General features: G+C 38.4%; 1 protein-coding gene across 12 annotated transcripts in view; it reads left to right on the top strand.

Moving 5' to 3' along the window:
* The window catches only part of MTMR3 (myotubularin related protein 3), a 149,680-nt gene that overhangs the window by 88,597 nt on the left and 43,242 nt on the right, over positions 1-17,841 (top strand). For 11 of the 12 annotated variants that reach the window (XM_040463976.1, XM_040463967.1, XM_040463965.1 and 8 more), the window contains 3 exons: positions 4,196-4,279; positions 13,879-13,968; positions 14,616-14,732. In XM_040463976.1, the coding sequence (XP_040319910.1) occupies positions 13,955-13,968; positions 14,616-14,732 (131 nt within the window). In that variant the 5' untranslated portion in view covers positions 4,196-4,279; positions 13,879-13,954. Of the gene's footprint in view, positions 1-4,195; positions 4,280-13,878; positions 13,969-14,615; positions 14,733-17,841 lie in introns of those variants that run through there. The other variant, XM_040463977.1, reaches the window with a different exon arrangement.

Raw genomic sequence — 17,841 nt, 5'->3', positions numbered from 1 at the left:
CTCTTAGGCTTTGGCTCTCTTCCACTCTAACCTCTTTTTTTTTTTTTCCTTCCCCTCCCCCATGGATTTCTGTTAAGGATCCACATAAGAGTGAAAACATGGTATCAGTCTTTCTCTGTCTTATTTCACTTAGCATAACACTCTCCAGTTCCATCCATGTTGCTACTAGGGCCAGATTTCATTCTTTCTCATTGCCACGTAGTACTCCATTGTGTATATAAACCACATTTTTTTTAATTCATTCATCAGTTGATGGACATTTAGGCTCTTTCCATAATTTGGCTATTGTTGAGAGTGCTGCTGTAAACATTGGGGTACAAGTGCCCCTATGCATCAGTACTCCCGTATCCCTTGGGTAAATTCCTAGTAGTGCTATTGTTGGGTCATTGGGTAGGTCTTAGAATAGACAGTTCTTAACAACATGGAATTCTCTTAAATTGAAACCTTGATTCTTCTTTTGAGTTCTCTTAAATTGTTACATATCTATATAAAAATCAAGGCCTCATTACTAGACTTAGTGTTACAAATGTGATATTTAACTAGAAAAGAAGTTCTAAAAAAATTGGTAATTCTGTCCCCAGCATGGTTATTAATGTCTGACCTGTTCTTCTTTTCATAGATTTGTGTGTGTCTATGACTACTTCAGTCTTTAGTACTGCCTCCTGTTTCTGCCATTTGTTTAATTTAGGAAATCTAATTTTATTTAAAAAAATTTTTTAAATTTATTTTTGAGAGAGAGAGAGACACACACACACACACACACACACAGCATGATTGAGGGAGGGGCAGACAGAGAGGGAGACACAGAGACTAAAGCAGGCTCCAGGCTCTGAGCCCTCAGGACAGAGCCTAATGTGGGGCTTGAACTCGCGAACTGCAAGATCATGACCTCAGCTGAAGTCAGATGCTTAACTGACTGAGCCAGCCAGGGGCCCCAGGAAATTAAAATCTAATTTTAATTTTTTTTTAATGTTTATTTATTTTTGAAACAGAGGAGACAGAGCATGAGTGGTGGAGGGGCAGAGAGAGAGAGGGAGACACAGAATCCGAAGCAGAAACCGAGCTGTCAGCACAGAGCCTGATGAGGGGCTTGAACTCACAGACCTTGCGATCATGAGCCAAAGTCAGCGCTCAACTGACTGAGCCACCCAGGCACCCCTATAATCTGATTTTATTGACAAGAGAAGTTGTCGCTTCTAGATCCACTTCAGTGCAGCACCTTGTTCTGCCACCTTCAGCTTGACATTGCCTCCAGAATAAGGATCAGTTTCCTTAGCATGGCATTTTAGGCTCTTGACAAGCAGCTTTTAAACATGTCTCCTGCAGGGGTGCATGGATGGCGCAGTCTATTGAGCACCCGACTCTTGGTTTCGGCTCAGGTCATGATCTTGCAATTCATGAGTTTGAGCCCCACATTGGGCTCTGGGCTGACGGCATGAGCCTGCTTGGGATTCTGTGTCTCCTCCTCTCTGTCCCTCCCCCACTTCTGCGTGCCTGCTCGCTCACGCGCGCGCGCGCTCTCTCTCTCTCTCTCTCTCTCTCAAAAATAAACTTAAAAAAAAAAATTTAAACACATCTCCTGCAAATAGCCACCCATTTCCCCCATACAACTAGGATACCTTTTGCTGTAGCCATATTGACCTACTTTCCCTCGAGTACTCTCCAGTATGCCTTTTTTTTTCCCCTTGTCTTGTCTTGGTCTCAGTCTCAGTCTTTGTTTCAGTCTTCGTCTTAGTCTTTGCTTGTGCCATTACTATTCTCTGTTTCAGTAGTTCAGAATCTGACCAGTTCAACTATTAAAAGCTCAGTTCTAAAATGTCTTCCTGAGTACTCAGACCAGAATCTATTTCTCTGCCTTTTACATCGTCATGGAGTTATATTTCTGCATCTCTTTTCACACTTTGCCTTTATTATCTGTTTGTTGCCCCCATAAGATTGTGAACACCTCAGGCAATAACTGTGTTCATAAAAGAATTTTCAATTCACACAAGCATTTCCAGAGTCCTGGGATATAGGACTTCTCACTATAATTTGATTTTAAGTAGGATTTTCATTTTTGTTTTTCCTGTGTGTGTGTGTGTGTGTGTGTGTGTGCGCGCGCGCGCGTGCGTGTTAAGAATAAGGGAGAAGAGTAGATTTTGTTTAGGAATTTGAATTAATTTAGGAAATTATCCTCTAATTTTAAATCTAATTTAGTAGGGATTAGTTATAATCTTGTTGATTCAGGGTATTGTTTTTTCCCTTCTTTTTGGATTTATATGCTATATATGATCTGTGACCTTATAGTCTGAATTGTTCAGTATCTTACTTGGTTGAGTTATTGTTCGCAAGTGTAAGTTTTAGTTATTGAGAAAGAAATTGGGTAATTTTTCCTTTGCAGGTGACTGAAAGATGAGATACTATGTTCAGTAGGGAGATTAAATATTTTACTTTTGTAATGATTTCTCAGAAGTCACATCTGTGAAGTGGTATTGATGATGGAGCCCAGAGAAGCCTGCAGATTCTAGCTGTCAAATTCTCATGCATATATTAAGAAAAGGGAGATCATTTGACTCTGATGATTAGAATAAGAATCTTTTCCTTCATTTGGCCCAGTGGGGGGTCCATATTATAACTTATTAGACCTTTAATCCTAATGTATTACTTGACTCTGCAGTGTTTACTTTTTACATTACCATAATAATGTAAATATTTATTGATTTTTAATTTTAGAATCATTAACTTGAGATAAGGCACCTAAGACTTATATTGCAAAAACAATGAATTAAAGTGTTACATTCTGTTTTTAAAAAAATGTTTGTTTATTGTGAGAGAGTTTGTGCGTGCACAAAAGGGGCAGAGAGAGAATCCCAAGCAGGCTCCATGCTGTCAGTGCAGAGCTTGATGCGGGGTTCGATCTTATGGGCAGTGAGATCATGACCTGAGCTGAAATCAAGAGTTGGATGCTTAACTAACTGAGCTACCCAGGTGCCTTAAGTGTTTCATTCTTAAGAAACATGGTCTGGGTGTGAGGGAAAGATGTGAGATTATTAAATTAATTTTGATGTCAGGAAACATTATTTCAATTAGTATAGGGACACCTGGGTGGCTCAGTTGGTTAAGCATCCAACTTTGGCTCAGGTTAGATCTTATGATTCATGAGTTTGAGCCCTGCATCAGGTTCTCTGCTGTCAGCAGAGCCCACTTCAGATCTTCTATCTGCCCCCGCTTTCTCTCACAAAAAGAAATAAACATTTATTACTATAATATGGGCCCTAGATTTAAGAGACTCAAGAGACATGACTAGATTCAATATGTGATCCTAGACTGGATCCTCTATTAAGGGAAAAAATTAATGTGAAGGATATAATTGATTAAGTTGACCAAATTGGATATAGATTAAAGTACTTCATGTTCAACTTTCTAAATTACAAAACTGTGATTATATAAGAGATTATTTTTGTTCTTAGGACATATATGCTTAAGTTGTAAGGAGTAAAGAGGCATGGTGTATGCAACTCTCTTCAAAAAAAATTTTTTTTAAATGTTTATTTGTTTTTGAGAGAGACAGAGACAGAATGCGAGTGGGTTGGGGCAGAGAGAGGGAGGCACAGAATCTGAAGCAGGCTCCAGGCTCCAAGCTGTCAGCACAGATCCTGACACGGGGCTCCAACTCACAAGCTGTGAGGTCATGACCTGAGCTGAAGTCGGATGCTTAACCAATTGAGCTACCCAGACACCCTGCAACTCTCTTTTAAATGGTTCAGAAATAATTAACTGTGTGTATGTATGCATTCATATTTTGCTTACTAAGCCAGTTTGATTCCCACAGATAGGGAGATCCATTTTGGATTTATTGATCACCACAGAAACATCCAATAATATTCCAAGAATTTGTTTTTGCATTTGCAGGTTAGTTTTAATCTTTATTATTTCATTCAAAGTTTATAACATTTTCTATGTTACTATCAACATTAGGAACATGACGATCCTTTGCTACTTTTTTGCTCAAATAGGTTAGGACCATGAAGATTTTCACAAAGGCATTATGGAGTTTGGATTTGACTGGTGGGGACTGAATGGTGATATTTAACTTGTTCTGGGCTGACTCTGTCAGGTCTGCCGTAGTAGTATGTAGTTACTTTAGTTAGGCTATGGCCAAGCAGGGGGAAATATGCCAATTTCGTCCTCTTTTTTTTTCCTTTTCTTTTTAAAGATCCAGGCATAAAAGAAAGAAAACCTTGCCAGACACGGAAGAAGGGACGGGGATTTCTCCTCCTAATCTGGGCCTCCTGTCATGGTAAGTAAAAACGAAATAACAAGAAAATTGGAATTGAACTCTATCCTGAAATTAAGTGAACACTAATAATCCACGCATTTTTGTTACTCTAAGTCGTTTCACTTTTCCATTCCTGAACTCTCTTCTTGTTACTTTTCTTTTATTGTTTACTTAGTAATAGAGTATTTTAGTGTATTAGAGCTGTTTATTTCTGTTTAATCCTATGAATTAGATACTGGCTCTTTTCAGTCAGGTAATACATGGAGTCAAGACTAAAATTCATGGTTCTTGGATTCCATGTTTCTTAATCCTTTTATAGGAAGTAAGATGTAGTGAAAACCGTGTGTGTGTGTGTGTGTGTGTGTGTGTGTGTGTGTGTGTTGTGCGTAGGAGAATTATGGTATGGTCATACACATATTCTTTTTGAATTCACCTTTCTGGAGAAAAGTAAATCCCTGTGTTCCCTTTCTGTCTCTTTAAGGCAGTATTTTTATCCCAGAGAAGGTAAAGCAGCTTTGCATCCCCCATGCCTACATCTTTGACTAAAAAGAGTCTGTAGTGGACATTTCAGTGACTTGTGGACCATTTAGGGCCCGGCCCAGTCCACGGGGAGAAGATGGACCAATGAGCCGGCCACATTTCTGTCAATCCTGAGAATATGTAAACAGTGCTTCAAGGCTTAAAAAAAGAAATGGTGCTCTGTAATATTGGCCTGCCTCTACTTTGTTATGTTTCCTAGATCCAAACTGTTTTTCATGCTGGTCTGGTATACAGAGAAGGAATTGAAAAGGCTGTGTTAATTTCAAGCTTCATTAGGGACCTGGGTGGAAAATGCTTTTAAAATCAAAAACAAACTGAAACACAACAGAAAAACTAGTTGTGCAGAAATGTCATACTAAAAGGAGAAAGGTAACTGCTTTCATCTTGAAGCTAGGCCAATTTTTTCTTAGTTTGTGGGTATAACAACTTTTTGATATATCCTATATCCAAACACAGATGAACTTTTAATATTGTTTCTCTAGAGTACATTTTATTTTATTGGTTTTCCCACAGAGTTTTTAATGAATTGAAAATGTGTTTGCATAATATTTATATGGTATGTATGCCAATGCTAATGAATAGCAAATGACAGTCTTATAAAAGCAGCTGTGTTCTGTACTGAGGGGTTGTCCTTTTTTGTATACCACCACATAGCTAGCAACAGTGTGGTCCTGATCCTGATGCTGTAGGGTCTCTGTTGGTGCCCTGCGGATAGTCTTCTGGTGTACTCTGGGGATGCTTTTGTGTGCTGTAGTTGGGGAGCAGTATGGCCATGTGTCTTTTTTTTTTTTTTTTTTTTTTTAATTTCTCATGAAGTAACATTGTAATAAGTTTTTACAAATACTAATTTATAATTCTACTACCGGTACCCATGGTTGTATTCCTAACTAGTTCATGTCCACATGTATATTTTATATAGTTAGAATTAAGGCATAATTAGGGGCGCCTGGGTGGCGCAGTCGGTTAAGCGTCCGACTTCAGCCAGGTCACGATCTCGCGGTCCGTGAGTTCGAGCCCCGCGTCGGGCTCTGGGCTGATGGCTCAGAGCCTGGAGCCTGTTTCCGATTCTGTGTCTTCCTCTCTCTCTGCCCCTCCCCTGTTCATGCTCTGTCTCTCTCTGTCCCAAAAATAAATAAACGTTGAAAAAAAAAAAAAAGAATTAAGGCATAATTAAATTTCTATTTTGCTTATTTCACTAAAGGAATTAAACATTTTCCCATGTTAATTCATTGGATTCCTGATGTTCATTTTACTAGCTGTGTAACATTTTACAAGTTGCTGAACCATTGATTTAATTAATAATTGATCTATTGTTTTAGCATTTAGGTTGTTACATGCTTAATCCTTACTATTATTATTTTTTAATGTTTATTTTGGGAGAGAGAGAGAGAGAACATGAGGAGGGGAGGGGCAGAGAGAGAGATGGAGAGTGAGAATCCCAAGCAGGCTCTACACTGCCAGGGCAGAGCCCAGTGCGGGGCTCAGTCTCATGAACAGTGAGATCCTGATTTGAGCCGAAGTCAAGAATCACATGCTTAACTGACTGAACCACCCGGGCACTCCTTCCCTTGTTTAAATGTATACCTCTGTGCTGATTTAAGTTAGCATCTGCTCTCTTATCCGAGTAAAGATTCTTAAAGGAAATTGAAGTCTTTCTTGGGAGGTTAAACATTAGAAAAATATGTTTTCATGTTTTATTATGGAATATCTCAAGAGGACAGTACAGTGAACCCTCCTATACGCATCAGTCCACTGTAGTAATCATTAATTCGTGGCCATACTTGTTTCTTCTGACTCCCTCACTGTCAACTCTTTGGATTATTTTGAAACAAATCCCAAGCATTGTATCAGGAGAATTGTATTTTTTAAATGTTTATTATTTTATTTATCTATCTATCTATCTATCTATCTATTTATTTATTTGAGAGGGAGCGTGAGCCTGAGGGGGGCAGAGAGAGAGGGAGACACAGAATCTGAAGCAGGCTCCAGGCTCTGAGCTGTCAGCACAGAGCCCTATGTGGGACTCGAACTCATGAACCATGAAATCATGTCCTGAGCTGAAGTCGGTTGCTTAATGGACTGAGCCACCCAGGCACCCCAAGAGAAATTGTATTTTTGATGACCTTCAATACCAGTCTTTTTTTTTTTTTTTTTGTTTTTTTTTTTTTACAGAGAGAGAGAGGGGGAGGGAGGGAGGGAGGTGGGGGGAGGGCAGAGGATCTGAAGCAGGCTCTGTGCTCACAGCCGTGAGCCAGCTGCAGGGCTTGAACCCATGAACTACAAGATCATGACCTGAGCCGAAACCAAGAATTGGACGCTCAACTGACGGAGCTACCTAGGTGCCCCTATCATCAGTTTTAAGAATAGTGACTAGAGGGGCACCTGGGTGGCTCAGTCAGTTAAGCTTCTGACTCTTGGTTTTGGCTCAAGGTATGATCTCACGGTTCATGAGTTTGAGCCCCATGTCTGGTTCTGTGCTTACAGTGCAGAGCCTGCTTGGGATTTTCTTTCTCTCTCAAAAATAAACATTAAAGGAAAAAAAAAAGAGAACAGTGACTGGAGGGGTGCCTGTGTGGCTCAGTCAGTTAAATACCTGACTCTTGGTTTTGGCTCAGGTCATGATCTTGCAGTTGGTGAGATTGAGCCCTGTATTGGGCTCTGTTCTGAGTGTGAAGCGTGCTTGGGATTCTCTCTCTCCCTCTGCCCTTCCCCAACTTGTGCTCTGTCTCTCCTAAATAAACTGGGGGGAGGAATAGTGACTGGAATTGACAATGAGATAATTCCTTTCATTTTTACCTTTTGTCAGGTATTCCTACATATATTTCACTCTTAGCAGCAGATAGTTTTTCTTGTTATCCTGGAATGTTGTATATGAATTTAATAGGCATTTTGACTTGTCATCAGTGTCTTCTCTCTGTGTTAAGTGTTTATCTGTAATGTTGACTTCCCTTTCAGGTGTCGATTTACCTCTCTTACCTGCATAAACCTGTAGCAAAAACTAGCCTGGAATTTTGGTGATTAATCACTTTTCAAGATTTTGTAGGTGGTCCCACTGACCTTATGGAATTGGTAGAAACTAAGAAGTGCCAGATTCCACAATTCCTGGTGTTCCTCAGTAATACTAGGAAATTGACCATGTGGAATACATGCCCCCTAATAGTAAGAAATTACTACTTACAGCCTAGGAGAAATTTGTTTGCAAGTCTCTTATGAGGTCAAGACTTGTCAGTGTGTTTGTTTCTTCTTCCCTTTTGTCTCCTTACTCTATCAGTCATCTCAAATTTGACTTCCTTTTTTTACCCATTACTCTTAAAAACTATAATAAATTAGGCAGTTAATTCAGCTTACAGTTAGCCAAATAATTTTTTAATACCATTCTTCTAGAAGAGTGTCAGTGAGTAGTTTGTCCTAATGTTAATTAAGTCTTTGGTGATTAAATGCATGTTTAGGTACAAGGGGAAAATCGGCTCTAAAGCCTTACAGGTAATGTGAATTGAGACAGTCTTTTTAAAAAGAGCAATTATTTTATTTGACTATGAAAAATTATTCATACTCTTGCTGACTTAATTCTCTGTCCTCTTATGTTTAAAATCATTCATTCCATTTTCAGTTTTCAGTAGCTACTTTGGTTATATACATTGGCATGGGTCAGCACCCAAGTGAATGTGCCAGCAAGAATGGATTTGTAATGGCTTCTCAGTTTGGTTTGGTTTTTAGCTTGCTACTTTAATTCTGTGCTATTTAAAGGTCAGTAAAAAACAGGGTCTGGTAATCACTGGAAGAAATGAGTACCCTTGTAAAATGATCTTGAAGAGAATAAAAATTTAGGCCTATATATTTGTGTGAGTTAAAAAAGTTAATGTAGTGAGGAGGCATGTTTAAAGTGTACTTTTATGTAATAATTTTTAAAAGCATTGCTCCCTCATAGCATTTTCTACATATTGCCTGTTGGTTTATGAGAGAAATCTTCCTAAATTCAGGATTCCTCATAACTTTTCTGTTAGTTCTAAGTGTAAATAATAGTGTTCTTTTAGTCAAGAGCTACCTTTTAAGAATGGAACTAGAATTGGCTAAAAAAAAAAAAGGTAAGACTTACAGAAAAATAAGTTCCTTTCAAGTATGACTTATTATTCCTTCACCTAGTCATTGACCTCGGAGGAAATGACTGAAGAGGAATAAAATGGAACAGATTGACACAGAACTCTTTGTCTAACAAGTTTTTTGGTGTATATATAGGGGTGGAGTCATGTTACAAACCTTTGTATACCCTAAGTAATTATATTTTTAGAGACTCTAAGCTACATGGTAGCTAAACCTTACTAAACCTTACTAAAATATACCATCTTCATTAAGCCTTTCTTTGCTATAAGAAACTGAATAGAGGGGTGCCTAGGTGGCTCAGTTGGTTAAGCATCTGACTTCAGCTCAGGTCATGATCTCACAGTTCTGCTTGGGGCTTTGTGCTGAGAACTTGGAGCCTGCTTTGGATCCCACCCCCGGTCTCTGCCTCTCCCCCTGCTCATGTACATGTACACACATACACACACACACACACACACACTCTCTCTCTCTCTCTCTCTCTCTCTCTCTTTAAATAAATATGCTTAAAAGTTAAAAAAAAAAACCCAGCTTAATGTTAACATAAACATTTTTGATGAAAAATAACTTTTTTTGTCCTCTAGAAATAGCGTAAAGAGTGGCATTATTTTTACAATTTTTACAAATCTCTTTAATGTTTGGCTTAGTGTATGTTTGCTACATCTTCATATCTACTTCTGCATTTAATTTGTTAAAATATGTTGTTGGAAAAAAATGTGTTGAAATATATATGAAGTAAATCCAGCCTCACACAAATATGTAGTTAGAAGAATATTTTAATAGTTTTTCTGTCTGGAAAATATTGTGTGTATTCTTCTGTTATATTATACCAAAACTTGACATATAATACTTCTTTAAAGATAAGGGGTACCTGGGTGGCTCAGTCGGTTAAGTGACTGACTCTTGATTTCAGCTCGGGTCATGATCTCATGGTTTGTGAGATTGAGCCCCTCATCAGGCTCTGTGCTGACAGCATGGAGCCTGCTTGGGATTTTCTCTCGCTCTTTCTCTCTGCCCCTCCCTGTTCTCTCTTTCAAAAAGGAATAAATCTTAAAAAAAAAAAAAAAAAAAAAAAAAGCAGCTTATAATTGGTTGCTATGTGGAATCTGAAACCATATCAGTGAACTTTTTGTATTCTGTTGCACTTAAAACCATTGGTCTGGGGCACCTGGGTGGCTCAGTCAGTTGAGCATCTGACTTTGACTCAGGTCATGATCTCATGATTCATGAGTTCTAGTAGCCCTGCATTGGGCTCTCTGCTGTCAGTACGGAGCCTGCTTTGGATCCTCTGTGTTCCTCTTTCTCTGTGCCTCCCCCACTCATTCTCTCTCTCTCTCTCTCTCTCTCAAAGATAGATAAACATTAAAAAAAATTGGTCTGTCTTGCACTTATTTTTTGATGTTTTATTTATTTATAAAATGGTAATATTTAATGAAAAAACTGGTTCAGCTTGTAACTTCAACTTGCACAGATGCTTTACATCGAGACACCCATAATACATCAGTATGTGGCAGAAGTATTTGATGTTATTTCCTGTATAAAAAAGACTTATTTGAAGGGTCAAGATTTAATAAAATGTTACCATTCCCTCCCCCCCCCACCCCCCCGCTTTATCAAGGATATTCTAAGTGAAATTGATGTCACTACTTTGATTATACTAAGATGCTATTAGTTTTATCTACTAATTCTTTTTGTATTGTTAGTAAAAATGTTAATACAGTGGATAAAGGCAGGTAATGTTTTAATATTATTGTGAAGGTGGTTTTGACCTCATAGAGCCCCTGATAGGGTCTCAGAATCTACAGACCTACCTTTGAGAGCCTCACTAGTAGTGTTATTGTTATATGATTAAGATTGCTAATTAGGTAAAACCTTCAGTGTTATTTATAGGTAGGATTTTTTTTTCCTCTTTGAGAATAAAGAATTGTTGGAATTGGGTTAAGAAGCACGTGCAGAACTGTCTCCTAATTGATGGTTATAATACTTAGTGCTGTCAGAAGAACATGATATGGCTTTTGCTCTTGTAAAATGTGCTGTATATGTAGATTTTATAATAACTTGTAGTTGGGGAAAAACTGAGAGCTTTCCCCCTACAGTCAGGAACAAGACAGGGATGTCCACTCGCCACTGTCACTCAACATAGTATTGGAAGTCTTAGCCTCAGCAATCAGACGACACAAAGAAATAAAAGGCATCTAGATTGGCCAGGAGGAGGTCAAACTTGCACTCTTCGCAGATGGCATGATACTCTATATGGAAAACCCAAAAGATCCCACCAAAAAACTGCTAGAACTGATCTATGAATTCAGCAAAGTCGCAGGATATAAAATCAATGCACAGAAATCAGTTGCATTCCTATACGTCAGTAATGAAGCAACAGAAAGAGAAATCAAGGAATCGATCCCATTTACAATTGTATCAAAAACCATAAAATATCTAGGAATAAATCTAACCAAAGAGGTGAAAAATCTATACACTAAAACCTATAGAAAGCTTATGAAAGAAGTTGAAGAAGACACACACAAAAAATGGGAAAACATTCCATGCTCCTGGATAGGAAGAACAAATATTGTTAAAATGTCAATACTACTCAAAGCAATCTACATACTCAATGCAATACCTATCAAAGTAACACCAGCATTCTTCACAGAGCTAGAACAAACCTAAAATTTGTAAGGAACCAGAAAAGACCCCAAATAGCCAAAGCAATCTGGAAAAAGAAAACCAAAGCCGGAGGCATCACAATACTGGACTTCAAGCTGTATTACAAAGCCGTAATCATTAAGACAGTATGGTACCGGCACAAGAACAGACATTCGGATCTATGGAACGGAAGAGAGAACCCAGAAATGGACCCACAAACGTATGGCCAACTAATCTTTGACAAAGCAGGAAAGAATATCCAATGGAATAAAGACAGTCTCTTCAGCAAGTGGTGCTGGGAAAACTGGACAGCGACATGCAGAAGAATGACCCTGGACCACTTTCTTACACCATACACAAAAATAAACTCAAAATGGATGAAAGACCTCAATGTATGACAGGAAGCCATCAAAATCCTTGAGGAGAAAGCAGGCAAAAACCTCTTTGATCTTGGCCGCAGCAACTTCTTACTCAACACGTCTCTGGAGGCAAGGGAAACAAAAGCAAAAATGAACTACTGGGACCTCATCAAAATAAAAAGCTTCTACACAGCGAAGGAAACAATCAGCAAAACTAAAAGGCAACCGACGGAATGGGAGAAGATATTTGCAAACGACATATCAGATAAAGGGTTGGTATCCAAAATCTGTAGAGAACTTATCAAAACTCCACACCCAAAAAACAAATAACCCAGTGAAGAAATGGGAAAAAGACATGAATAGACACTTCTCCAAGGAAGACATCCAGATGGCCAACTGACACATGAAGAAATGCTCAACATCACTCATCATCAGGGAAATACAAATCAAAACCACATTGAGATACTACCTCACACCTGTCAGAATGGCTAACATTAACAACTCAGGCAACAATAGATGTTGGCAAGAGATGTGGAGATCTCTTTTGCACTGCTGGTGGGAATGCATACTCGTGCAGCCACTCTGGAAAACAGTATAGAGGTTCCTCAAAAAGTTAAAAATAGAACTACCCTATGACCCAGCAGTTGCACTACTAGGTATTTATCCAAGGGATACAGGTATGCTGTTTCAAAGGGACACATGCACCCCAATGTTTATAGCAGCACTATCAGCAATAGCCAAAGTATGGAAAGAGCCTAAATGTCCATTGATGGATGAATGGATAAAGAAGATGTGGTATGTATGTACAATGGAGTATTACTTGGCAATCAAAAAGAATGAAATCTTGCCATTTGCACCTATGTGGATGGAACTAGAAGGTATTATGCTAAGCAAAATTAGTCAAAGACAAATATCACATGACTTCACTCATGAGAAATTTAAGGTAGAAAACAGATGAACACAAGGAAAGGGAGGGGTACAAAACATAAGAGACTCTTAAATATGGAGAACAAACTGAGGGTTCCTGGAGGGGTTGTGGGAGGGGGGATGGGCTAAATGGGTAAGGGGCATAAGGAATCTACTCCTGAAATCATTGTTGCACTATAAGCTAACTAACTTGGATGTAAATTTAAAAAATTAAAAATAAACACCTAAAAAATAATTTGTAGTCAGACTTTCTAATGGCTTGTTTCTCTTTTTCCTAAACTATAAAAATTCAAAATATAAGACTATTTTTAATACAAATTGTGATTAGTTCAAGTGCCACTGAGATTAGAAATTATTGGTTTTTTTGGAAATTGTATTAATAGAAATAAATCTTTTTTGTAATATAAGGCAGATTAAGCTAGGGATAGTGGTTCACACATGTTTTCAGTTTGAAGAATTCAGTTCCTAAACTTAAATTTTTAAAGAAACATTTCCATTATGGAAATTTCACATCTAACAAAGGAGACTTGTTGGGTTAGTGTGAACCCCTGTTTTACCCAAGTTTCATCAGTTAACCCTCATGGACAATCCCGTTTCAGTTAGTTCCCACTCACTTCCTTCCTAATTATAGGCCACTTCCTTCCTCTCCCTCTCCCAATTATTTTGAACCAAATTCTAGACATTACATTATTTCATTCTTAAGCAATTCAGAATGTAGCTTTCAAAAATAAGAATTTAACGTTATAACCTAAAGAGAAAAAACTATCTTGGTTTCTTACATGTAATGTACTAACAACTTAATAGTGCTTAGTAAAAATGTTCTTAACCTCTTAGACTTTTTTTTTTTTTTCCCATCTATAGTATATTCTCTGACTAGAGATGCCTAATAAATTGGTTGGAACATTTTGGGGATGAATGCTTTTTCTTTGAGCTTTCTTCCTGTTCGCCTTGGTCACTGGACTTTGATTGTGATTATGCTACTAGACATGGCAGAAAAATCAAATATGATTACTGGGAGCTCTGAAATTATTTAAAGGTTTTGGGTTTTTCCAGGATGAAGAGACTCGGCACAGCCTTGAGTGCATCCAGGCCAATCAGATCTTTCCCAGGAAGCAGCTGATCCGGGAGGATGAGAATCTTCAGGTAATTATAGGCCACTTTGATTATAAAATAAGTATCTAGCATCATAGTAACAATGTAGCCGAGCTAATGAATTGAAGTACTGCACTGTATAATTTTGTTTTTCCTTAAACCATACACAAGGTAGAAATGCAAGCTGGAAAACCTCTCTCCTTTTATTATTTTTTTTTTTTTAATTTTTTTCAACGTTTATTTATTTTTGGGACAGAGAGAGACAGAGCATGAACGGGGGAGGGGCAGAGAGAGAGGGAGACACAGGATCGGAAACAGGCTCCAGGCTCTGAGCCATCAGCCCAGAGCCCGATGCGGGGCTCGAACTCCCGGACCGCAAGATCGTGACCTGGCTGAAGTCGGACGCTTAACTGACTGCGCCACCCAGGCGCCCCTCTCTCTCCTTTTAGAAAGATGTATTTCCTGAGAATGCATTGTTTGACATGATCATCTCTGTCATTTCCTTCAGTAATGTTGAACTTGAATAACCAAGTATATTTGAATTATGTGGACATAACTCATCCTCTTTAGGTCCTTTATTTATTTACCATATTTTAAGTTTGAGTGATGGGTTTTATCATCCATTCACTCAACCCATGCTTGAAGATTTTGCTTTAACTGTTTTAGAACTCTGAAAGGTTTCTTCTTCCATTTTGAAGGTTCCTTTTCTTGAACTTCATGGAGAAAGCACAGAGTATGTGGGCCGTGCTGAGGATGCCATCATTGCCCTTTCTAATTATAGACTTCACATCAAGTTCAAGGAGTCTCTTGTTAATGTAAGTGATTACTATTTTCCCACTAAAGTAGATGGAGAAAGGAAGAATAAAAACTTGTTAATGTTCTCAAAAAGAGAAATGTTACACAGGGTTGAGTATGAAAACATTGTTTACTCTGCTTTTCTCTTACTGAATTTAGCACTTAGGGACACTAGGTTAACAAGCAACTCTTAGGCTTGATTTAAAATGTTACATGTAGTTGTCAGCTGAATTGTCCATTGTTTAGTAATACTGAGCAATCTGTACTAGGTAACGGTGTATCATTAACTTTATAAGGGTTCAAAGGCTGAATAGGTTTTTATTCTTCAGTCTTTAGTAGTTACCAATTGCCTGAGTTGAGATAATTTCCAGGACCTTAATGTCAAATAATGAGATGTATTTTGAGCTCAGTGCGGACTCTCATTATAGGATGAAGTTAACTCTAATGGCTGCTTAGTGGAAGAGCATAGATGTTAAATACAGTGTTTGTTTGCATAATGGACTATATTACTGAAGAAAATGAAGGCTCTCAGATCTCAAGAGTGCATTTACCCTTTTCAGTTATGAGGGTACTCTCTGATCTGGTTCTTCAATGCACTGCCATCATTAGTAGTTTTCAATGAATGTGCCTTTCACCACAAAGATACGAAAGTTCATGTACTTCCACCAAATGAATGCCTTCTTCCTTTTTCATTTGGTAGTATTGTGGCTTTCTTTTTGCAGTTTGGTTCTACCGCAGAGAAATGTATTACGACACTTTATAAGAGCTCAGGGCTTTCCTTTCAGATTGTGTGTTTTGGTGTTCATTTTGGGATTCTTTGAAATCTGTCACTTATTTTACTCAGTGGTCCAAAAGTTCCCTGACTTCTTTGACACACTCTTTCCTTTGTAGAATGGCTGCCATTTTGTTTGTAATTGGCTTTTATTATTTATGTAGTATTTATTACTCTTTGTAGTTAAGCATTTATATCCCGAAGACATTGTGGCCTGAATTCCTCTTGGCATCTAGATTTGGACTACGATCATAGCTATTAATGTTAGTTTTCTGTCCCATCAACTCAGAATACACATTGGGTTCATCAAGGAGAGAGGCATGCTGTGCATTCATACCCAGTAGCACTGTATTCAGAAGTGTCCATTTGGTACTGGGTGGCCATGATGGGGGGAACTGGATGGAAACTCCTATAAAATCCAAACAACCAGAAATTACCCACCAGCTACTGTGGAAGTAAGGACAGTAATAATTAGTAGAACTGCCCAGTTTAATTTTGTGTTTAAATTCTGTTTATATGTTTGGAATTAATGAAATTGTAATTAAATTGCATGTGGGGAGGATATGGTTTCGGGTTTTTTTTTTTTTTTTTTTTTTTGGCCATATAGTTTTCTATCTCTCAACTTGGTTTATAGCCACGTATTTCAGAAGCTACTTGTAGATCTATTTGGGAATAGGGTCTGTTGGATAGAAAGTATAGATTTGACCATGTCATTTACTAGCCGAAAGCCCTTCAGCGTTTTACTTTTTCTAAGATGAAATTACTTAGCATGGTATCAGGCTAAGTGGTGTGATCCTTGGTGCCTAACTTGGGTTTCTTTCTTTTCCCTCTTCTTCCCTTTGCATTATTAGTAAAACCACCCTCCTTGAAATATTCAACCACACTTTACACCTCTGAGTTCTCTCACTTCTCTCCTGCTTGGGAGCTTCTCTTCATCTGTCAAAACCCAGTTTAGGTGGTAATTTCTGTGAAGCCTTTCTCAGTTTCCTCCCTGATGGTTTATTACCTTCACCTCTGGCTTCTTTGGTATCTCTAACACACCTTTACAACATTTATGAAATGTGTTGTAATTTTTTGGTTATTAAGAATCTAGCATGTTTCCTGGTGCCATGGTATTCAGTAAATATTAAGTGATGTGAAGTTAGTATGGGTTTGAAATGGATATTAGACCATTTTTAAACCCCTTTTGGGTTTAAAGCTCATTTAAAAATAATTTCTGGGGGCGCCTGGGTGGCTCAGTTGGTTGAGCGTCCGACTTCAGCTCAGGTCATGATCTCACGGACCGTGAGTTCGAGCCCCGCGTTGGGCTCTGGGCTGACGGCTCAGAGCCTGGAGCCTGCTTCCGGTTCTGTGTCTCCCTCTCTCTCTGCCCCTCCCCCATTCATGCTCTGTCTCTCTCTGTCTCAAAAAAAATAAATAAACGTTAAAAAAAAAAACATTTAAAAACAATTTTTTTTTTTTTTCACTTTTTATTTTTATTTTTTTTTTTATATATGAAATTTATTGTCAAATTGGTTTCCATACAACACCCAGTGCTCATCCCAAAAGGTGCCCTCCTCAATACCCATCACCCACCCTCTCCTCCCTCCCACCCCCCATCAACCCTCAGTTTGCTCTCAGTTCTCAACAGTCTCTTATGCTTTGGTTCTCTCCCACTCTAACCTCTTTTTTTTTTTTTTTCCTTCCCCTCCCCCATGGGTTCCTGTTAAGTTTCTCAGGATCCACATAAGAGTAAAAACAATTTCTGTGTGAATAGGACTGTGTCATCATCATCTCTAACAGTGGCTGTATGAGTAGGCTCTTTACTGGAATCATTGGTCCCCCATTGTGATTGAGGTACAATGCTTAAGAAAACATACTGTTCTTACTTTTGCCCCATTTCATCACCTAAAAGTGTTTTCTCAGCATAATAATCCTCTAAGGCATAGAGCCTGCATGTCAATTAAAAATCCCGACAATGGCTTTGCACAGAGAAATAATGGTGCAAAAGTATTTTGGCATTGCAGTGATTTTAAACATTCAGATTGAGAGAGACCAGGATTTCTCCATACAAATAGATTAATCACGTCATAATAGTAAGCTTCCTAAAACCTGTGGTTACTCCAGAAAACCATGGCTCTTCCTGCACTAGGTCCTGGGTGGAGTCCAGAGAGTTGGTGATGTTGCCCCTTCTCCTTTCCCTCTCTCCTTTCCTCTCTCAGCAGATAAGTATTTCAATAAAATAAATGAGGTCAAGAGACCCCCCCCCCTTAAGAGGTTATTATATCTAAATCAAACTTCAACTGTCAAAGCCCAATATGCCAGTATATATTGTGGCATGCCCTGGTTTGCATCATTTTGTATTCCTTTAAAATAAC

This window comes from Herpailurus yagouaroundi, unplaced genomic scaffold (assembly GCF_014898765.1).
Source record: "Herpailurus yagouaroundi ecotype Mexico unplaced genomic scaffold, PumYag 428, whole genome shotgun sequence".
Lineage (NCBI taxonomy): Eukaryota > Metazoa > Chordata > Mammalia > Carnivora > Felidae > Herpailurus > Herpailurus yagouaroundi.
The sequence above is the reverse complement of the archived record's forward strand: the minus strand, read 5'-3'. Positions and strand labels throughout refer to the sequence as shown.